The following is a 23837-nucleotide window of genomic DNA, read 5'->3' on the forward strand; positions in this document are numbered from 1 at the left end:
AGAACTTATTCTGACTTCTCCAGCGATCCACGCAGTGTTCGCCTAGCCTTGGCTAGCGATGGCTTTAACCCTTATGGAAACATGAGCTCGAAGTACTCAATTTGGCCAGTGGTTCTTATTCCGTATAACCTGCCCCCTTGGATTTGCATGAAACCCACCTCTTTTGTCCTCTCCATGATTATTCCTGGGCCTAAAATGCCTGGAAATGATATAGATGTCTACTTACAACCCTTGATCAATGAGTTGAAGCTGTTGTGAGTTGGTGTTGAAACGTACGATGCTTACACGAAAAGCCTTTCGGGATGTATGATGCGTTAATGTGGACAATCAGTGATTTTCCTGGTTTAGGCAACTTGTCCGGGTGGAACACGTACGATGGGAGAACTTATCCTGCATGGAATTTGGATGCTGAGACTAACCGGCTCACACACAGTCAGAAATGGTGTTACATGGGCCATCGTCGCTTTCTGAATCCTGCCCACAGATATAGAAAGGACCGGAATAGATTTGATGGAAAGATAGAGGCTAGAGGTCCACCTTTCAAACTCTCTGGTGGAGACATTGCGAGACAACTACAGGACGTGCATGTCCACCTTGGCAAGGTGCAATCGGTAACTGGGAAAAGGACACGTAGACAGCAAACCGCCATACATGACGAGTCTCCTTGGAAGAAGAGGAGTATATTCTTTGAGTTACCATACTGGGAAAACAATGGATTGCGTCACAATCTTGATGTGATGCACATAGAGAAGAATGTGTGCGACAACATAGTTTTCACCATAATGAACGAGAAAGGTAAATCTAAAGACCACCTTAAGGCAAGAAAAGACCTCCAATTGATGGGAATCAAGCATGATCTGTGGCCACGGGAAGATGGAAAGTACCCATCCGCCATCTTTACTATGACCAATCCATAGAAAGATGTCTTTTTAAGGACTATCAAAGATGTGGTCTTTCCAGATGGTTACTCTAGTAACATTTCCCGCTGTGTTGACCTACGACAGCGCAAGATGTCGGGCTTGAAAAGCCACGACTGTCACATTCTGATGGAGCATCTCCTGCCAATTGCGTTAAGGAATGCGTTGCCTGCCCCAGTGTCCTCTGTCTTGGCGGATTTATCGTCCTTTTTTCGCAGAATATGCAGTAAATCCATTGACCGTCAACAACTTCCTCTGCTTCAGGATCATGTGGTCCATACTCTTTGCCGCATGGAGATGATTTTCCCTCCATCTTTCTTCACCATCATGGTGCACTTGACGGTACATCTGGTCGAGGAAGTGCGACTCGGTGGCCTAGTTCAATATCGGTGGATGTACCCAATCGAAAGGTACCTATGTCGTCTCAAGCAGTTCGTGCGTAATAGGTCACAACCGGAGGGCTCTATCGTAGAGGGATACTTATCGGAGGAGATTCTCGTGTTTTGCTCAAGATACCTCGATAATGTCGATAGTAGGATCAATCGACCAATGTGTGTTGACGATCGACCGTGTGAACCTAACCAGTGTGAAAGTGCATCCATGTTCCCGGGGGTAGGAAAGGCTGTTGGGGCTGCTTCGTTTTACGCTCTCACACCAACTGAGAAATTTCAAGCTCACCGTCACGTCTTGGTCATTTCTCTGGCTGTGGAAAAGTTCATAGAGTAAGTAAAGTTCATATGATGGTATACGAACATGACATACTCTAGATGGAGATTCTGACATGAAACTCTTGTTATCTCTCCAGTGATTTCAGGGCCATCAAAAAAAGGCAGTTGCGAAGCAGGACAAGGTCCCAGTCTCACATAGACAGTGTTGTGCACAGAGAATTTTTCGAGTGGTTCAAGCGTGAGGTGAAGCCTATTATGATCAATCCTGTTATCGACGGTATCCTATTTGTTCTATCCCAAACTGATGAAACGTGTGATTGTTACCTACCAGGTTCCCTTGGGAAGCATCAGGCATTCGAGCGAACTGCAGTGGCTTGCATGTGGCCCCAACGTTCAAGCTAGTCGCTTTACAGCTTACAATGTAAATGGATTTAGGTTTAGGACCCTGTCAAGAGAAGAAGGGCTGAAAACTCAGAATAGCGGGGTTCATGTCACTTCTGACACTAGAAGTTATGCAAGCAAGCGCGACAGTAATATTGCGGTTGGTGGTGTCTCGTATTATGGGAAACTAGTGGACATCATTGAGCTGAATTACAGTGGTCAATTCACAATCGTTTTGTTTAGATGTATCTGGGTAAACACCACACCTGGTAGAGGCATAAAACAAGATGTTTTGGGCCACACACTCGTCAATTTCTCTAATCCGATACATGTTGGTGATCGAGAGGATGACGAACCGTACATTCTTGCATCAGAGGCTCGCCTTGTATACTATGTGGAAGATGAGGTTGATAAGGATGGAGTGTAGTAGTCCTTGTAAAGCCAAGAGATTTATTTGACATGGGTGATATACATGAACACTGTAAGGTGAAACTTCCCCCCAACCGAGTTTATCTGAGTGCACTAAGTGTGAGGTGGAAGGATTGTCACTAATAAGGGAGGGAGATTTAGAAGAACCCACCAATGATGCCTTTGATACTCACGAAGAGGCTGTTGAGATTTAGATATGTTTGGTTATGAAGAAGACTAGAAATTGATTTGACTATGTGTTATTATGATTATGCAAATTATATATGACTCTAGAATCTGCATGTTTATAATGTTTTTGGTGTGGAACATTTGCTTATTATTATCAGCTTTATTCTGGTGTCGTACATATGCTCCGATTTAGCAGTTTCTTTGCTAGGTGTGCTATTCCAAAATTATGTTTATTTTATATTTATACACTAGTACTGGTACATATCTTGCAATTTTCTGAATATGGTGCACTTGTACACTAGTCTACTAGAATTTGCTGCTGCACATGGAGGGAATGTCACAATTGCTGGTGTGTTAATAATAGTTTTATTTTCTGATTGCCTGACTAATTGCTAGGAGTTATTAAGGATTTCAGAAATTTAGTGTGGTATCTTTTAATATAGAGCAGCCGGAGTTAACTGTTGATTGGCAGGAATATGCGTGGTTATTTTGCTTACTTGTTTCATGATGGGGCTTATCAGGAAAATTGGAAGAGAGAGACTTCTTTCTTTGCGGCACTAGCATCTGGTTTTCCAAGGCAATGGTCCAAGCATCTCCGTTCTCCTCGCTAGAGCATGCAACATCATTTGCAAGGGACTTATGGTTCAACAAGTCGCCTATTCAGTCATGGCTGGATGTCTTCTCTGCACACCTGCACATAGATCGGGCTACTAAATTTGCGCCTGGACCCATTATGTTGGTACACTCTGATAAGTTGGACAATTGCTTGGTCCTCTTACCTTTTCAAACGGCAACACTAATTTGAGTGATGTTATTATCCTGTAAACAAAGGACACTTTATAAGCTTGATACATCGTTTGAGTCTCTTAACACTGCAGGAGTTGGAGCAATTCAGAAGAAAGTACCGCAGAAAATTCGGCTTTATGTTTATAACTAGTACAGACAAGAAGTTGTCGCACCAAATACTGGAGGAGGTGAAGGTAAGATAAACAATTTTCTACACATGCCTCAATTATATTAGCGTTTAAACTTATTGTGGAAGTCAAAAAGCCCAGCATCATACCTTTAAAAACAATTTAATATGAACTGGTTCTTTGTAGCTGGCCAGCTGGTCCTAAGTAGTGATATATAGCTATGTTATTTGCTTTTGGTATATAACTTACAAAAGCATCAGAATCCATCATGCATCTTTTTATTAGGAAAAAATTATGATACAAAAATATATCATGTTACGACCATTGTCCTAGTTTGCATGCAACGGATTTATATCAATACTCTTTTCGGTACTGACTTTTGAGTGTTTTTTTCGGCAAGGCAACACATATATTTTGGGTATGAGTAATAATTTAGATTCTTAATTTTACTTTTTATAGTTGTTAAATTAAAATCTCTTTAATTCCACAAATTTATATAAATGTCAATACTCAATATAACTTTAATACATATACACTCCTCTATATTTATATGATAATAGTATATTATTCATAGAAATTAATGGCATAAGAATTTATTTAATATATTTATTAGCAAGCACAAGTTAAGATAAGTATGAAGCCATATTGGCGTGGGAATGGAAGCAAGAATTGGTGGGTTGACTAAACTTGAGTCAAGTTTCAAGAATGGAAAATCACCATTACTTTGGGACAATGACTTGTATTTCTTCTTAGTTATGTGTGAACATAGTAAAGGGACTGGTCCAACCACAAGATTACATCTTCAAATTTTAAAAATATCATTATTATTACCAGAGTTAATTAATTTATTTGGCAATCACATCAACATCAATATCTCTTGATTTAAATGTGCCCCACCACTCTAATTAAAGCTTCCTACTATAATTCATACGAAGGTTACCATGAAAATATCGACCTATATATATATATATATATAACAATATATAATGGGAAAACCCATTTTTGGTGTCCAATTTTTCTTTCCATTTTTATCCTTTTTAGTAACCTACCTCCAGTTACAGCTACTACTTCATTTCCATCCATGTTCACCTCTATATAACTTCTCCACGTTAATTTCTCTCACATCACTCATCAGTTACAGAATTCTACTACTTAATTCCCCACTACTGCACTACTGCATCAGTTACTTCCTCTCACATCAATTACTGCGTCAATTGTATTATTCCCAATTTTTTCTCTTAATCTCTCTCACTTCACTGGTTACTCCATATCTCTCCATAATAGAAAAAATTTCCTTCATTTCTCCTCTGTCTTCTCCTGCATTCTTCTCATTTCGCCTAAATATAATGTAAAATCTACTGTAATTTATTTTTCGTCATTAAATAAAAGTATATGGCTGTTTTTATATGTTTCTTTGATTAATTATAGTTGACAACATACCAATGGAAGATTCACGTGGAAGTGGTCGACGAACTTGGCAAGACTATGCCAGACAATGAAGACAAAATATAAGTGAAGAACAGAGGCAGCAATACCTTGCCAGAAGGCGTGCCAGTTACCGATAGAGTATTAGACGAGGAAAACAAATCGGTACATCAAGTGGAACAACTAACATGGCAACACCATTACAAGATATCACAAATATACCTCCTCAACAATACTCTATATCAGGTACTCTAAATTATACTTCTCATTAATAAATTTATATTGTTAGTTTATTATTTAATATGAATTATTTTTTACTATATATCTATGTTACTGGACTCTTAGTACATACCAATTATGTATAATTTATTTCTTGAGTGTACCGTTAAATTATCAAATTACATTATTTTCATCTTAATACTGAATTTTTTACATATACAGATACTCACAATAACACTGGAGCTGGTTCAAGTAATATACCAAACGATCCAAATATGGGTAGGAATCCTATATTTATATTTATTTAATTAATAATAATTTATTTTTCCTTAAATTTTGATTCAATAAATTTTTTATTATTGACCTAAATAATGTTATTATATTATCTTAAATGTACTTTACATCATTATATCATTATAATCTCAATTATTAAATAGTTTAATAATTTTTTAATATAATATCATACAAATATAAAATTTTTATAACTGTATTATTATAAAAAAAATATATATATATATATTCACTATTTAATAATTAATCTGTAACAAAAAAAATTTAATAGATAATTCTGGTATATTTTTTTAACTTTTTTTCTATAATTTAGTTCGCCATTTAATTTGAATAATTTCTACAATATCTCTATATTACTGTACTCTACCGAATGTACTCTTAAATTCTCAGCTTACATTATTTTCATGTTAAGAATAAATTTTTTAAATATTTAGGTACTCATAATAAAAGTGAAACTGAATCAAGTAATAGACCGAATGGTAATAAATATGGGTAGGACTCCTGTATATTTATTTAATTAATAGTAATTTATTTTTTCATAAATTTTGATTCAATAGATCTTCCATTATTGTTCTAAAATGTTCTCGCGCCGTATCATTATAAAAAAAATTATATTAGATATATGTTTAATAATATAATTATAGCTTAAATTTTTTCACTTTATAACAAAAAAATTAGTTGATAATTTTGATATTTTTTTATACTTTTCCTTCTAAAAAATAAATATATCAGAAGTGATTATTTTTTTACTACATAAATTTAAATTGATAAATTTACTATTTCAATATAATTATTATTATACTACCAGTTTAATATAATTTTTATATTCACGAATTATTTATTTCTAAAGAAAAGTTATATACTGTAAAATATAATCATTTAAAATATATTATTGTCGTTCCCAAACAGTCCAAATATGGGAAGGAATCCTATATATTTATATTTATATTTATTATATTTATTTAATTAATAATAATTTATTTTTTTCTTAAATTTTGATTCCATAAATCTTTTATTATTGGCCTAAATAATATTATTATAGATATTATTATATTGTCTTAATGTACTTTATATATATAATTAATAATCTCGATTATTAAATAGTTTAATAATTTTTTAATATAATATTATACTGCCAAACAATTTTTATAACTATATTATTATAAGAAAAATATATATGTTCAATGTTTAATAATATATTTATTATTAAATTTTAGTAGATAATTCTGGTATATTTTTTTTTAATTTTTTTCTACAATTTAATTTGTCATTTAATTTGAATTATTTCTACAATATCTCTATGTTAATGTACTCTTAGTACTATTTATCTGTAATTTATCTACCGAATGTACTCTTAAATTGTCAACATACATTCTTTTCATGTTAATAATAAATTTTTTAAATATTTTAGATACTCATAATAAAAGCAAAATTGATTCAAGTAATAGACCAAATGATAATAAATATGGATAGAACTCCTGTATATTTATTTAATTAATAGTAATTTCTTTTTTCATAAATTTTGATTCAATAAACCTTCCATTATTGACCTATATAATATTATTATAAGAATAAATAAAATGTTCTCGCGCCGCATCATTATAAAAAAAATTATATTAGATATATGTGTTTAATAATATAATTGTAACTTAAATTTTTTCACTGTATAACAAAAATAATTAGTATTTCGATATTTTTTTATACTTTTCCTTATAAAAAATAGATATATCAGAAGTATTAATTACTTCACTACATAAATTTAAATTGATAAATTTACTATTTTTAATATAATTATTATGCTACCAGTTTAATATAATTTTTATATTCACGAATTATTTATCTCTAAAGAAAAATTAAACACTGTAAAATATAATCATTTAAAATACATTATTGTCATTCCAATAATATGATTGCTATTATTCAGATGCTCATAATAATAGTGGTCCAATTAATATCTAATAGAATTTTACGTTTCATATATTTTTTAATATTCTACAATTCTTTTAAACGTTTTATTTAATACACAAAAAGGGTTAAAATATTTTTAATAAATATATATATCATTGTAAAAAATAAATGAAAATTTCTTCACTTAATAAATCTATTATACGGTTACACTTGAATTATTTTTCAAATGGTAACCTTTTTCAGAACTCAAACTGCCTATCATGTATTTGTATTTTATGGACACTATCTATTCTTTTTCGTTATTCAGAGTTTGGATAATTATGATATTAATGGGTATTCTACGTATTCTATTACTTCCAATCAATTTAATTTTGTATGATTTGTTTCTGTAAAAGTAACCTCTCAATTACCACTGATACTGTACCGACTTAATTTAATGAACAATTTTATAATTTGTTGATGTGTTCTTTTTACATACTATCAGAAATTCATGGAAATAGATCTGATCAAAACAGTAGACGTGAAAAAAATGTAACTGGTTAGTATTGTACTTTTTTTTCTTTATATATTTAGTATTGTGACATAATTTTAATAGGTAAATAAAGTTATAAAAAAATATTATTTTATTCTTATATGTTAGCATATTAATGTATTCATAGTAAACATTAAGTGTGAACATAATTGGTGTTAAAAAATTATTTATTTAAGATCATTAAGAACCAATTATAAAAAAAAGAGTGCCAGTGCCTAACAAAAAAAAAATTAAAATCTATACACAAAAAAAATTATAAAAACCAATAAAATACTTAAAATATTTATTTGCCAATTAAAATGAAAAATATGTAAACTTTAGAAAAAATAATAAAATAGGTAATTTAAAAAATTTTATATTTTGTTGAATCATTCTGTTATAATTCACACAAACATGACAAAATAAAATAATTAAATAAAATATTAAAAAATTTATTTATTTAAAATCATTACAAGAACTAATTATAAAAAAAAAAGTGCCCGTGCCTAACAAAAAAAATTAAAATCTATACACAAAAAATTTTATAAAAATCAATATAATACTTAAAATATTTATTTGCCAATCATAATGAAAAATATGGAAACTTAAGTGAAAACGAAAAAAAATTAATTTAAAAAATTTTATATTTTGTTGAATTATTTTATTATAATTCACACAAATATGACAACATAAAATGATTAAATAAAATATATTTTAAGAAATAAAATAAATAGTAAAAATTAAAATGATAACTCTAGGTGAAAGCATACAAAATAAAAATTATTAGAAGTAATAGAATAAATAAAATAGAACCAATTACAGGAAGAAGGATTTCAAAATCTCTGGAGTGCATGGAAAGATGAGCAAGCAATTGCATCAATCAAACCAATAGACAATAAAGTAATTTTTTAAATTAATCACTGTCAAAATTACATTCAATATACATACTTCTATTTCTATGTTAGTAATCATAATCATATGTTATCTAATAGGTTCATTCCCTTCAAATTTATTCTATTGGTTGGGGAGGAACGGTTAAAACAGACAAGACCCAATTCTGGAAGATGATAAAAAAAAAAAAATACTGCTCCAACAACATACAAGGTAACACAATCATCGTAATCAGAATGTTATTGATATGCCTATTATCTATCCCCTTCTATGTTCGTCTTTTACTAATAAAAAATGAAGGAAAAAAGTATATGCCTAAAATATTAAAAGGTTACTCTGAGATTGTAGCGGAGATTATGTTTTTCATGTTGAATAAAGTTACAAAAAATAATTTTAAACTACTGATAATAAATTAAACATTTTTCTTTTTCCAGCAACAAACTCATAGGAGCGGAACCAACTGATGTTAGTAAAGAACAACATTGCAGGTACCTATCATTAGATTAAGAAACCGCACAAAATAGAGGTAATATCAGATACTTATAGATTTGAATGCTCTACAGAGGGTTTAATGGCTTCTTTTGTTGTCCATGTGTAGGAAATCCAACCTCAAACAAGAAATTTCAATTTTGCAGGTTTTATATTTTTTATTGTTAACTTTTCGTTCAAATATAATGAAATTTGTATTGGCATATGGTATATTTTATTGATTTCTAAATTTTGTAGTTCTTCAAGACTCAAGAATTTATTGATAAGGAGATGTATGAGGAATTGCTAAAGATTTTTTCTCGGTACAAATTCAAAAATTACTTTAGATTTATCTTAATATATTTACTTATAGTTTGATATATAATCACAAAAAAAAGACATAATTTTTTTTCTTCTTTACACTTTTTGTAGGCACAAGAAAGAATCCGTACTTTGGCTTACCACTTAAAAAAAAGGTCCCTAAACAAAGAAAAAAAAGTGACTTTTAAATATGGCTCATTTTTTGTAAACAATCGTATTTTTCTATTTATTTTTATGACTTTGAGTTAGATAGAAGAAGTTAAAATAATATATTGTAATAATTATTTTATGAATTATGTTATTTGTAGATTTGTAGATAGGTGATGTATGTGTTCATTATAATTAAATCATTTTCATATTGTTATTGTTTATAGATAGGTAATATATAATTATTTTAATTTGAACATTTTTATATTATCATTGATTATTCTATATTATTATTTTTATGTTATTCGAATTTAAAATTTTAAAATTCATTAAAATAATTAACTTTAAATCCCATAAAAAAGGCGGCTGAACAGGCACGGTAGTGCCTGTTGAGCCGCTAGTATATATATGTATGTATGTATGTATGTATGCATTGTGAAATTATTGGTAGCAATTGATTAATTAAGATGAGTAGTGATAAGAATAAAAAACAGCAGATTCACCTAGAAAAGGTGATTCCAGCAACCAATACTTAGAACAGTTGTTACCCCTTTTCAACTTAATCATATTTATGTGTGTACTGTTGGACATTGCGTAGACACGCTACGAGAATCCTCTTTCTGTTGAAATTGATATTACATCTCGGGAGGAATTCATTCTTATAGAGAGAAAGTTTGCACGACTTTGGGACCGTAAGCTAGACAATAAACTGACATTGTTGCGTAGCCATGGTTGTTTTCTGATTTACTATTGGTAACACAATTAGATTACTTGGCTCTGATCTAACTTTTACGTTTAATTCAAGAGAATGTTCGAGAGACTCTAGAAGAATCAGGGGAGGTAGTTCAAGACTCGATGGAGGAGGACGACGTTGTGAACGACGATAGTTCGGAGGAGGTTGTATCTACTGTTAACAATGCTCCGAAGCTTACTTTTGACCTCAATAAATTACCAGAAGAGAATGGTGTCTTTTGAGTCATGATGTATGGACTTGTTAGTTTGATCTTGTTAGATACACCTGATTTTTTTCAGTCTCTGAGTTGATCTGGTTCTTGAAAAATTGGTGTGTAATTGGTATATTCTGACTTGGATGATTTGTCTTTTTAATTGGTGTGAGCTTGGTGAGGTGGCAAGCAACATGTTCTAGTTTAAAATTACGTATAAATATATATCCTATTTAGTTTTTGGTGACTTCAAATTATTTCGAGACAACATTCAATTGACAGCCAAGATTATTCCTTCGTTTATTTTTTATAAGACAGTGTAGCTGAATGCATGTTACCCAGCAATGGAAATAAAAGTCTCTCTCAATATAAATTAAATGATTAATTAATGAAGGAGTCCACTTCAATGCACACAAGGTCATATTTTCGTGTTTGATAAAACTTAGACATTAAAGTAAAACGATAATAGTATTTTTTTTTGTTTAACAAAATTAAAATAAAGCACAAAAATAAAGATAAAAATTAAAAAAATAAATAGTTCTAAAAAAAAGGATCTTGTCACATTTTAGCAGATTAGGTATGAGAACAATGTTCTTATTTTATTATGTATATATTAATACCAAATAATTAAAAGTTAATTTTTATGTACTCATTTTTTGTTATTTATTTTATTTATTTGTAGTTGTTTAATATTAGACTTTATACTTATTGAGTCATGTTTTTTCCTAGCAATCAAATGGTTATGAAGTCATTGTTATGAAGTCATTTTATGTACTCATTGAATAAATTTATATTTATTTTGACCTATATTCATTAGGGAATTATTATTATTCCTATAGTTAAGAAATAGACTTCACTTGTTCTGTAATAAGTAAATTTTTAAATAATTTAATTTATAAAATAGGTCTCATCTTTTAATACATCCTAAAAATAAAAAATTAAAATTATTATTCATAATTTTGATTAATAGAATTAACATAAGTTATAATAATAAATCTTGAATAGACAAAATTACCGTTTTTAAACTATTTTGCAAATAGAGCCATTGTTATAATCTTACGATTGAGAGTGAGCAATTTTGTTAAATTTCTTTGAGTACGTGACTGAGTTTTAAATTATAAAAATTTGGGTAACATAGAAAAAAAAGAATGGCTGATATTTGAGATATTGTTATATATTGTTATAGATACATAATTAAAATTCAAGTACTATAATAAGTAAATTCAAGGACTATAATAAAAGTTAGTGTTTTTTTTTTGGTAGTACTCTTAACATACATAATTTTAAAATCATTTTTTTACACAGATGTTAGTTTTTGTTTTACCTGAATTAAAAATGATTCAATTTTAAATTCTATCATGAAGTAAAGCCAATTTTTTTTAATTAAAAAAATAAAAAAATTCATTTTAACAATTTTTTTATTATTATTCTTATTACAAACTTATTATTATTATTATTATTATTATTATTATTATTATTATTATTATTATTATTATTATTATTATTATTATTATTATTATTATTATTCACATTATTTTAGCCCCCAATTACATATATGATTTTTTGAATAAGTCTATTAATATTGTTATAATAAAATATATCATGGTTTTTTTATTGTATATACATATAAATTGTGGCTTTTTACACTGCTGAGTGAAGTCTGTTATTGTTACCACCCTCAGGAGAGAAAGGAACTCAGTCTTTCTATGTTCAAAATACATAATCCCGCCACTAACCTAATCCTAATTTCTTTCACCACTAAAGCCTCCCACGAGACGCACTTCTGCTTGTTGCTACTGGACCGATTCTCTTCCTCCAAGCAGTCTTCGGATTTCATCAAGTTGGAGTAGCCATCGACGTTGCGGAGCCAGAATCCATCAGCGTCTTCCTGCCTTGTCCACCATCAAGCAATTGCATTGTGAGAAGTAACAGCGTCGATAACTTTTCTCTCGCTGCCGGTAAGCACAAATATTTGATCTTGTGTGGTTGCTAATTTGCCCATTGAGAATCGCATGTTTATTAACCCTTATTTATGGAATTTAAATTGTGTCTCCATGATCAAGTTCCTCCCTTTCTTTCTCATGATTTAGTTTTGAAAACAATAATTAAAAAAATCTTCTTCAAATGCATTATTGTTGCTATACTGCACTTGTTTAACATATCTAGTATTTCAATAATTTGAGAAATAACTTTGCCTTGCCACATTTAGTGGTATTTTTTGTGATTTGCAATTTACTAACTATTTGATTATCATTAACAAAAAGGTTATCTTATTATAATATCCACAACTGTTGTGTGCTGATGAAAATTGTATTAACTGTAATTTATAATTTAGCAGTATATTTATGTAATAATTTCTGCTGGAAATTGTTGTTTATCACAATCCTGTTTCTCTCCTATTTCTTTAGTCAGTTCATAGCTTTAACTGTGATGGCTGTAACTGAGCTAGGAAATTTGTCTATGGCTTTCCATTATCCAGAATTTTGAATTTACAAATTTTTATCCTCTTTATTTTAGTTGGTTTTGTGTTGACTTTAACTATGAGAAAGGAAAAAAAAAGTAAACACCATTCTCCTTTTTCTCAAAACATTTACAAAGTCAATTCATATCTAAATTTCCACTTTAATGTATGTAGAAAAAAGATAATTATAAACTGATAAGATATGTGAATATAGGTCAAGGAGAGGAGTTTATTTATACATTCATATGTCAGGTTATGAAATAATGCACAAGAATAAGAAATTAATAGTGAGTATTTTAAATAATTGAAAGAATAAGCACGATATGTTTTTAGTTTATTTCAGAATAAGATTTCTTGGTCAATTGTAGAAGTCAGCGTTCATGACTTACACAGAGTACTTAAAATTGTTTTTACTTGATTTGATTTCAGGTAATGGGTTTATAGTGCTTATGCAACCAAGTAGTAATTCATGCATTTGAATGTACATTCGAATGTGAAAAGAAATATATAGTTGCTTATGATAATTTTATCATGTGCTGTTCTATATGTTTTATATATGTTTTGGTATATAAAATTCCATATTTGAACCGCATGCATTATTATTAATTTATATTGCACCTGTTTGGTCTATGAAAAAATTATACGCATGACAGAGATAACAAAAAGGCACGTTGCTTCCAATTAACTCATTTTAAGCCTATTGCTATTTCTTTTACGAGCTATAACATATATATATATATATATATATATATATATTATTGATATACGTGTCTAAATATTTGGTTATATTTAATGTTGTTTGAATTTTTGTTTATTGTTTACATTTTGATAATAGTATTAAGTTATCTTTTTGGTGGTACTAAGTTTATTAAGATGCCTAGGATAGGTCGTTTCACGAAGAAATCAAAGGTAGACTCGTTATGTCAGCAAATGCAAACAGGATTTGCTGCGGCTTCATCCGTTCCCCAAGTGGATGGCCTGATTCCCCCTCTGGTGGTACTGGTGCCGCCCCGACCTCATCTTTACGACCCTTTCGACCACCCCGTACCGAACTACTGCCTGCTCCACAGCCTTCCGCGAATGGTGCTCAACACTCGGAACCGCCTGATGAAGACTTAGACCCAGAGGCAGATGAGGTAGATTCTTTTGAGCAACACGTTGACAACCTATTTGCTGCATCAGAGGCTCTGAAGTGCAAGAGACGCAAGACCACCAAATTTTGGGATGTTAAAACAATTGGTATATAATAATTTATCCCATGTATTTTTTTATGAGTAATTTCTTTATGATTTCATTGCATCTTGGCCACAGTGGTTACTTACACAGACTAACTATGATAAACAGAGTCTGATGGGACAATCAAGCAACTTCATTTAAGTGTGAGAGAGGCTATGAAGCCACCTAACGGTAGAAATATTGTACTGAGGTTCAACGATAGACTGCAACCAGTTGGAAATGAAGCTGGTATACTAAGCGGCATTGTCAGAATGCTAGGATTTGACTACACCAAATTCCCAATCTGCGAGAAGGACTGGAGAAAGGTTCGCTCTAGGGATAAGATATATAATGAATGTGTAAAGGTAAATCGTTATATTTTTGTACAATCCCAGAATCTTAATTCGACGCCTACCAACAATTTAATTCTACTCTTGCAGGAATTATTCCATTTTGAAGAAGATAGTGGAGGAATTATCAAGCGTACAATATTAAAAATGCTAGGAAGGGCTTGGAAGGACACGAGGAACCATTTGTATCATTATTTTTACAAAGAAGATCTGACCCTTGAACAAAATATTAAAGGCCGTCCACCGGGAATTACTGCGGATCATTGGAGATGGTTCCTTGATTATCGCAACAGTAAAGAAACAAAGGTAATTTATTTTTATTTCATATTTTAAAAATTCTATTTATGTCACATTGAGTTAGTCAGAAATAGTGTCTAGTAGCTCTTATGTTTGATGGCATAATAGGAGAAGTGTAGGAAAAATGTTGAGAATCAATCGAAGCAGTTATACACTCATACTGGCGGATCGAAAAGCTTGGCAAGGCTCGAAGAAGAAGAGGTAATTTAGGATTCACTTACTCTTTGAACCTTCTCTATGTAGACCTATTCACTATTTAAGCTATATTGTTGCCGTCGGAACGACAGGGGCGTCCAGTTAGTAGGGGGAGTTGTTTGTTTTAATGCACAAACGATCTAATGGATCCTATCTCCATGATGCAGCTCAGGCTGTTGGTGTAAGTAATGTGTTGAGAATTGCTATGTTGTTTCTCATAGGTTTTGTTTGTTAAAATTGTGTTCAGAGTTTGTTTGGTTAGCAATTAGCTAATAAATGCTTCTGTACGCTTATCTAACTGTGTAGGAAAGAATTGTGGAGATTGAGCAACATGATGAATCATCTAGACTGTTGTCTCAGAATGATTCACTTGCTCAAGTTCTTGGAAAGGAGCACCCAGGTAGAGTGCGTGGCATGGGAATCGGACCGACTACTAGTCAAGTGTTCGGTACGAATTCATCTCAATCGAGCATTGGAACTCAAAGGGAGGAGACCCAAAGGGTGTTGCTTGAACTGCAAGCAGAGCTGGCGGCTGAGAAATTAAAAAGGAAGGCAATGGAGGATGAAGTAGCAGTCGAGAAGACGTGGAGAGTGCTCAGATGTGTCTAGTTCGGGGGCAAGGTGGGGAGCTACCACCAAACGTGGCTGCATGGATGAATTCATTGAAGGGACAGAGTAGAGAGTAGATCTAAGGATTTGACATTTATTCTTTAAGTTAAATATACACTTTTTTATTGTTAATTATGCAACTCTTAGTAAGGAATACACTTTATTGGTATTTGGATTAATGATTAATTTTATCAGTTTTGATTTTTATTCGTTCACCCATCAATTTATTCATTCAGTTACAAAATTATTAAGTTTTCTAATATCAGAAAAAATTCAAAAAAAATAATTCTGTAATTAAAGGAGCGTTGATTGCTGGTGCAAAATACAGTCATTTTGCGGCCATTTAGACGGAACAATAGCGGCGGTTATCAAATGGCCGAAGATAAATTTAAATTTTTGGGAAAATCAGATAGCAGCGGTTTGGAACTGTCGCAGAATACATATATAAAAATACAACGGTCAATAGAACAGCAGCGGTTCAAAACCGCCAGAAAATGCATTCGAATTTCTTGTTGGTCAAATAGCGGCGGTTTGAAACCGCCGCTAAATCAATCGACGCCAACCAAGTGGTTTCCCAGCGGTTGTGCCAGCGGTTCAACAAAACCGCTGCAAAATCAAATGTCCACGTCCTATACAACAACGATTTTTGAACCGCTAGTAAGTCATTTTGCGGCGGTTATAAACCGCCGCTAGTCCTCCTGAAAATTGCTGGTAAGAGGCAGATCTGCTGTAGTGTGGGCAAAATGACATGAATTAATTAATAGGCATGATTTGATTAAATAAGATCTATAGTTACACCCTGAATTCATAACCTAAAATGTCGAAATAGTTTAATTTATCCAAATAATTTACCAATTTATTTTACACCAAATTAATGCACTCATTAATTTATAATTAGTTATAGTATTATTATAATATTACGATAATAAATATTAGTATCACCGTAATAATAATGAGTTATTATTATTATTATTATTATTATTATTATTATTATTATTATTATTATTATTATTATTATCATAGTAGTATTACGTTCTATATATTAGTAATAACATTATGATATTAATAAGAAATTTTTTTATGTTTTTATTTACATTTACTTTCTAGTAGATTAAGAATACAATAACAATACCCAACAGTAAATATATATTTTTAAAATAAACTTTAGAGATTGAATTTTTTATTCTATTTTTGGCGTCCTTGATTATAAAAATAAGATATTCTTATACGCAAAATGTTGGTAATTTTATACTAAGTATATATTTTTGTTATAAACTTTTCTTTGTAAACAACCAATATTATTCTTAAATTTTCACAAAATAATTTTTTTTTTAATTTGGTGATTATTCGTTGAGTTTATATTTTTTTTTATAATTTTTCTATTAATAACTAATAATACTTATAAAAAAATTACAAAAAGAAAAAAAACTTAAATTTAAAATCAGAGAAGACACCGCCACATCCATAATCCTTTTTTTTCCACTAATACTAAACCTGCTCAATATTGTCGAACCACTAAGAAGCCTTCTTCGTCTTGCTTCTTCTCCTCCACGCCTGTCTCTGCGGCGATCCAATGTCGAGAGCCCCTTCTCGCTCTGCCCGAAGCCTGGTGGTTCCACTCTCACCATCAATCCAGCCATCCACCTGCGGGTAAGCACCCCTGGACACCCTGTGCTTTTTTACTTGTTTAGTGTTTGAAAAAGAAGCCAATAATGAGTTTAAAGTTGACAGCAAGTTGCTCCTAATGTGGTTAGCTGAGTTAATTTGTTAATGGGGAGTGCCTTTTGTTGATGAGGAGCATGAGTTCGTTAATGGTGGATTCTGAGTTGGGTATTAATTCTCAGTTGGAATGCATTTTTTATGTTCTCACTGTTATAATTGAATATTGTTGCTGATAATGGTTGCCTACGTTTTTTATTCTCAGTATTGACTGCGTTCAGTAATTTCTTAATCAATACCAATAACGCTAAACCAATTTATCATGATTCTCAAGTCTCCCACTTCCCACTTACCATATAGGATCCTTTATCTTATTTTAAATGCTAAAAAATACCTAATACTTAGTAATGATGCCACGCACAATTAGACCTTAGAAAAAGGAAAAATTTTCAATCTTTTAGAAATTAGTAACCTTTAAATACAGGAGATGTGACTTAAACTAATAAGAATGGGCATGGAGTATTATATACAAGAATTTTCTAGTTATCAAATATTGTTTGTTATGTATCAGAGACTTTGCCCTTTTGTTATGTATCCATGACTATATATTTTGGGTCAAATGAATTGTCTTAGTTCAAACTTAGAAAAAGTAGTATTAGAATAACGTGTATGATCAATATAAGCCTAATCAAATAACAAAACATGAATTCTTTGAAGGCTGTAGTTGTCCTTGGCATTTTAACTTTTCTAGATACTTCTATTGACTCACATTTCTAATTGATAAACATGCTACTGCTAAGTCTCAAGCCCAAAATTAACCTCCAATAGTGCAGAATATTATGATGAATCTAGGCATTATAGAGTAATTATGAATACATCAATGGTTAACCTTTTTAGGCCCAACTTTGAGTTCTTTGTTAATAGAGTCTCTCAATCCATTTACTCATGTACTCTCCTAACCTATATATGTATTCTCAATCCATTTACTCATGTACTCTCCTAATCTATATGTTATGTGCTGTCATAATTAGAATAGTTATGATTTCAGATTGGCAAATAAAATAAGGTAGACATGAATGACATTTTGAGAACCATTTTATATTTTATTAAAAAATGCTGAAATTATTTTGAATAATCAAGTCTTTGATGAGGTGTGGTAAACTATTTTAATGTTCCTATTTCCTAAAACCACTGTTACTCATGATAAACCAAATTTGTTTGTTACAGTAAAAAGAGATAGACAGGGTTTTTTTTCCTTTTTAATGATTTTTGAATAGTACATATTAAGTTTATTATTTATATATATATATATATATATATATATATATATAATAAACTTAATTAATAATTCATAGAATGAATTTTTTTATTTAACTTTTTGGCTTGTAGTATTTTGTGCTATGATGATGATGCTATAGTCTATATAGGCCTTGTTATTTTTTCAGAAATATATAATGAGATCTAGAATTGCAACTAGACCATTCCAATGAACAAGTTTCCACAAAAGTGCATCAAATGTATGCTTTAATTTATTAACATTCATTTCATCAACATTTTTACACACATATATATTATGATATATTTATGAGAGAGGAATTTTACAAAACAAGAATATATTGTCCACTTGTGCTTATAGCTTAGAGTGGAAACAGATTGACATCAACTTCTTGTTGAGTAACAAGATAAGAGAATTGAAAATGAACTGTCTTCATGTCTTTGTATATATTATATATTAAATTATCTATTATCACCCTTAACTGTGGTCTTTGGTCTCATTTTATAAATTGTTTAATATCAATATGCCATAAATACCCAAGTTCAATTAATAGTAACTAGGGTATGCCAATGTCATTTTTGCATGTTAATACATATTATTATCTGTATATTAATTATTATCACTTTGTTATGATCCGAATGCAATTAGGAAAGATGCCAAGGGTAGGTCATTTCACGAAGAAAGCCCGTGTAGAGACAGCATGTCAACAGCCTCAAGTAGGATTTGATGCGGCTTCAACTTCGCAGAGAGCGGACTGCCCAATTCTGCCATCCAGTGGCAGTGGTGTCCCCGCATCCTCGTCTTTATGCCCCTTTCGTCCGCTCCGCAGTGAACCACTGCCTGCTCCACAGGCTTGCACCCATGATGTTTAAAACTCGGAGCCGGACGCCGAAGATTTAGACCCAGAGGCAGATGATGTAGATTCTTTTGAGCAACATGTTGATAACCTTTTTGCTGCATCGGATGCTCAGAAGCGCAAGGGACGCAAGACCACAGAATTTTGGGATGTTAAAACAATTGGTATAAGAGAATTTATTTAATTCTATTTTTTCGTTTAGCTATTTTCCTATGATGTCATCGCAGCTTGGCTCCAATGGTAACTAACTAAGAATAAATATGTTTTACAGAATCTGATGGCACAATCAAACAGGTCAAACTGAGTGTGAAGGAAGCTATGAAGTCACCTAACGGGAGAAAGATCGTACTCAGGTTTAACAGTGAACTGCAACCAGTTGGGGATGAAGCAGGTCTACTGAGCAGCGTTATGGGACTGCTAGGATCTGACTACACCAAATTCCCAATCTGCGAGAAGAACTGGAGAAAGGTTCGCACCAGGGACAAGGTCTATAATGAATGTGTAAAGGTAAAATATTATTTTTATTTTTTCGTACCATTCCAAACTCATAATTTGAACACTACTGACAACTTAATTTTAATGTTGCAGGAAATGTTCCATTTTGAAGAAGATAGTAGAGGAATTATCAAGCGTATAATATTCAAAATTCTAGGAAGGGCTTGGAAGGAAACAAGGAACAGATTATACCATCACTGCTATGACCCAGAACTTTCAATTGAAGAAAATATTGAAAACCGCCTAGATGGAATTACTGCGGACTATTGGAGATGGTTTCTCGACTATCGCAACAGCGAAGAGACACAGGTAATATAGTTTCATTTCATAACAGAAAAATTCCATTTATGTCACATTGAGTTAGTCAGAACTAGTGTCTAGTAACTCTTAATTTGATGGCATGACAGGAGAAGTGCAGGAAAAATGCTGAGAATCGATCAAAGCAGCTTTACACCCACACCGGGGGATCGAAAAGCTTGGCAAGGCTCAGAGAAGAAGAGGTAATCTAATTTTGGGAATGTTTTTGAACTATATCTTCCTCTACTTATTTACTTTGTCATCATTATTGGTACAGTCGGAACAACAAGGGAGGAGAGTTAGTAGAGGAGAGTTGTATCTCTTAACGCACAAAAGAACTAATGGCTCCTATATTCATGATGCAGCTCGGGCTATTGGAGTAAGTAATGTGTTGAGAATCGGGAAGTAGTTTCTTCTATGTTTTAGTTTTTAAAATTTAATTGGAAGTCTGTGCGGTTAGCGATTAGCTAATAAATGCTTATAATTACTTATCTATGTGTGTAGGAAAGAATTGAGGCTATTGAGCAACGTGATGAATCCTTTAGACCGTTGTCTCAGAATGATTCGCTTGCTCAAGCTCTCGGAAAGGAGCACCCAGGTAGGGTGCATGGCATGGGGTTGGGGCCGACTTCTAGTCAAGTCTTCGGTATGAATTCCCATCAGCCAAGTAATGGTTTTGAAAGGGAGGAGACCCAAAGGGTGCTGCTTGAACTACAAGCAGAGTTGGCAGCAGAGAAATTGAAAAGGAAGGCAGTGAAGGATGAAGTAGCAGCCGAGAAGACAAAAAGACAGGCAGTGGAGGATGAAGTAGCAGCTGGGAAGGTCAGGATGCAGGCAATGGAGAGTGCTTTGATATGTCTACTTCAAGGGTAAGGTAGGAAGCTGCCATCAGACGTCGCCACATGGATGAGTACGTTGGAGGGACAAAATAGAAAGTAGATCTTAGGATTATGGAACCTTTTCTTCTTTCAGATATACACTTTTATGTAGTTGATTATGCAACTCTTAGTAGGGAGTACACTTTGTTGATATTCGGATAATTATGTTAATTAAATTAATGGTTTTGCTATTGCCATTTACCTTGCAATTTATTTTTCGGGATATAAAATAATTTAACTTACTAATATTAAGAAGGATTAAAAAAAGAAGAAAAAATGTACATTAAAATAAAAAATAGAGTGGATTGCCAGTGTACAATACAGTATTTTTGCGGCTATTCAACCGGAAAATAGTGGCGGTTGCGAACTAGCCGTTTGAAATTTGGAAATTCAGGTTAGGAGATAGCGGTGGTTTCGCCAGTTACATTTCAAAAAACATTGGCCGTTAAACAGCAACGTTTTCAAACCGCCGGTAATTAAATTTGAACAAAACCGTGGCCATTAAACAGCAGTGGTTTCAAACCGACTGTCATTTCGCGCGAATCACTGTTGTCCAGATCGCGGCGGTTTCAAACCGCCGCTAAACATTGCGACGCTATTTCTCGGTTTTGCGGCGGTTGTGCCAGCGGTTCCTGAGAACCACCACAAAATCATATAACCAGACGCTTAACAAACCGCTGGAATTCCGTTTTGCGGCGGCTTAAAACCGCCACAAATCACCCGCCGCTATTTCCCGTTTCCTTTGTAGTGAAATTAAGATAATTGTAATTTTTAAATAAGGTAAAAATTTATTTAAATTCTATAATTTATCTTCTAACAAAACATACCTTAAAAATATTTATTGCTCTCTAATCTTTATCACATCCTAAGAACATCTAATTTATGTTACAACATCATAATACAATAGAAAAAAAATATCCAAACAACATCACATATTGCATTAACAACTTTAATAATTTGTTCATATCTCCAAACTTCTAATTCATATTTTTTAAATTTTGGATTCAACCGAGTCAGATGAGTGACTGAAATCTTGGTTTCAACTGGTTGAATGGTTTAGTCGGACCAATTTTTTAAAACTTTAACCCTAATCATATTTAACTTGAATTTTGAAAACTAAATCACTCAATTATGGCAAAACTTTTTTTTCAAACCATGGTAAAAGTTACAAATTGGACTTATAATTGAAAACTCTTCCAATTTATAAAAATGATTTTACCATGAGAGTGATTTGGTTTTCAAATTTCAAATTAAATAAATAATTAACATTAATCATAATTACACAAATAAATTTTTCAAATGTCTATTGAATAAATCATAGAGGATATATAATCAATTTTTTTATAACCAATCTCTTATTTACAAGAGTCACTACAACAAAAACGGGTTTTAACAACGCTAAAATTTCCAACACCATAAAACCATTTTATAAAATAGTTTTAGACAACGATTTTTACAATGTTATTGTTGAAATTTAATTTTTTAGTATTTTACAGCAACAAAATAAAATCATTCTATGAGATCATTATAAAGAATGGTTTTCAAACTGTTACCATGATTTTTTATTAAGCAATGATTTTTAAATGTTGTTTGAATAATTATTCAAAAGTTACGCAAAAAAATCATTCTCTATAAATACTAAATTTGTAGAACACCCAAAAACTATTGTTATAAATGTATAACAAATAAATTCTAGAGCGGAAAACAAAAAAAATATTCCCTTCATAAATAATAAAATAATATTTATTTTTAAACTTAAAAAAAATGGTAAAAGCTTCCGAAAACACAACACAGTTCTCTTTCCCTCGTGCTCTAGTCCTAAACTCAACACTTATCAGAGTCATCATCATCAAAAATAAAAAATCATCAGGCAGCCCTCACCATCGTTGAAGCAGTCCCCTGTGTGCTATCGTTGCTTCTCTGCTCTCCTCGCCATGGTCATCGTTGCTTCTCCCCTCCTCGCCGTGGGTCGTCGCTGCTTCTCCCCTCCTCGTCGTGGGTCGTCATTGCTTCTCCCCTCCTTGTTGTGCATCATTTCTGCTTCTCCCCTCCTCGCTGTGCATCAGTTCTGCTTTCCTGCTCCTCGTCATTTCTGGCTGTCACCTCTTCTCTACTCCCCATAATTCTTGCCATCCCTGACCCTTTGCTTTGCACCGTATCTCGTTGTCGTTGCTTCTCTACTTTGCACCCTATCTTGCGGTCGCTGGTTCTCTGCCCTTCGTCGTGTCACACCGTCGCTACTAGACGGTCTCTGCTCCGCGCCATATCTCTTCTCCTTTCTGGATTCGAGTTAGGTAACTAAAGTGTCTCTTCTCTTCTGATTTTAATTGATTTGGTTGCTGTTATGATTTTAATACGATTTGGTATAATGCTACTCTGTTTTGTTATGAAACTAATTACTAATTACTATATTGCTACGGTTAGTTATTACAACATTTACTTCTTCATGTTCTCTGGAAATGCATTTTCTATAAATTGTTATTTTGCTATTATTGATTCAAAATAGAAAAATATTGTCACAATTCTGCATTAGATTTCTATATGGCGTTCCTTTGCTATACATACACTAGGTTGATTGGCTTGGTGGCTTAGCTTCTACCCATATGCTATTATTTAGTTTAAAGTTTACATTGCAATCAATTGCATG

At 31.9% G+C, this 23837-nt stretch overlaps 3 protein-coding genes across 3 annotated transcripts; all 3 read left to right on the forward strand.

The window, feature by feature from the left end:
• The first annotated feature begins 317 nt into the window (after positions 1–317).
• LOC148566870 (uncharacterized) lies at positions 318–2393 on the forward strand. The gene is made up of 4 exons (XM_088484466.1): positions 318–795; positions 961–1639; positions 1723–1828; positions 1917–2393. The coding sequence occupies exons 1-4, from the start codon at positions 318–320 to the stop codon at positions 2391–2393; spliced, it is 1740 nt and encodes a 579-aa protein (XP_088340592.1).
• Positions 2394–3113: 720 nt separating this feature from the next.
• LOC148566871 (uric acid degradation bifunctional protein TTL-like) lies at positions 3114–10633 on the forward strand. The gene is made up of 4 exons (XM_088484467.1): positions 3114–3302; positions 3442–3543; positions 10257–10348; positions 10450–10633. The coding sequence occupies exons 1-4, from the start codon at positions 3144–3146 to the stop codon at positions 10631–10633; spliced, it is 537 nt and encodes a 178-aa protein (XP_088340593.1). The 5' UTR covers positions 3114–3143.
• A 9295-nt stretch (positions 10634–19928) lies between these two features.
• On the forward strand, positions 19929–21185 carry LOC110271457 (uncharacterized). The gene is made up of 5 exons (XM_088484468.1): positions 19929–20027; positions 20109–20324; positions 20423–20515; positions 20590–20691; positions 20817–21185. Exons 1-5 carry the CDS (start codon positions 19929–19931, stop codon positions 21183–21185), a joined length of 879 nt encoding a protein of 292 aa, XP_088340594.1.
• Positions 21186–23837: the final 2652 nt, after the last annotated feature.

This window comes from Arachis ipaensis, chromosome B4 (genome assembly GCF_059453495.1).
Source record: "Arachis ipaensis isolate K30076 ecotype BB chromosome B4, ASM5945349v1, whole genome shotgun sequence".
Classification (NCBI taxonomy): Eukaryota; Viridiplantae; Streptophyta; class Magnoliopsida; order Fabales; family Fabaceae; genus Arachis; species Arachis ipaensis.

What these genes read in the sequence shown, in the direction of transcription:
- LOC148566870 (XM_088484466.1), top strand. Translation starts at nt 318, where the DNA reads ATGTGGACAATCAGTGATTTTCCTGGTTTAGGCAACTTGTCCGGGTGG. An exon ending in CACCATAATGAACGAGAAAG is followed by an intron (nt 796 to 960) that starts GTAAATCTAAAG and finishes TGGTCTTTCCAG; the next exon opens with ATGGTTACTCTAGTAACATT. An exon ending in TCGAGTGGTTCAAGCGTGAG is followed by an intron (nt 1,829 to 1,916) that starts GTGAAGCCTATT and finishes GTTACCTACCAG; the next exon opens with GTTCCCTTGGGAAGCATCAG.
- LOC148566871 (XM_088484467.1), top strand. Translation starts at nt 3,144, where the DNA reads ATGGTCCAAGCATCTCCGTTCTCCTCGCTAGAGCATGCAACATCATTT. An exon ending in CGCCTGGACCCATTATGTTG is followed by an intron (nt 3,303 to 3,441) that starts GTACACTCTGAT and finishes TTAACACTGCAG; the next exon opens with GAGTTGGAGCAATTCAGAAG. An exon ending in AAGTTTGCACGACTTTGGGA is followed by an intron (nt 10,349 to 10,449) that starts CCGTAAGCTAGA and finishes GATCTAACTTTT; the next exon opens with ACGTTTAATTCAAGAGAATG.
- LOC110271457 (XM_088484468.1), top strand. Translation starts at nt 19,929, where the DNA reads ATGGGACTGCTAGGATCTGACTACACCAAATTCCCAATCTGCGAGAAG. An exon ending in TCTATAATGAATGTGTAAAG is followed by an intron (nt 20,028 to 20,108) that starts GTAAAATATTAT and finishes TTAATGTTGCAG; the next exon opens with GAAATGTTCCATTTTGAAGA. An exon ending in ATGCAGCTCGGGCTATTGGA is followed by an intron (nt 20,692 to 20,816) that starts GTAAGTAATGTG and finishes CTATGTGTGTAG; the next exon opens with GAAAGAATTGAGGCTATTGA.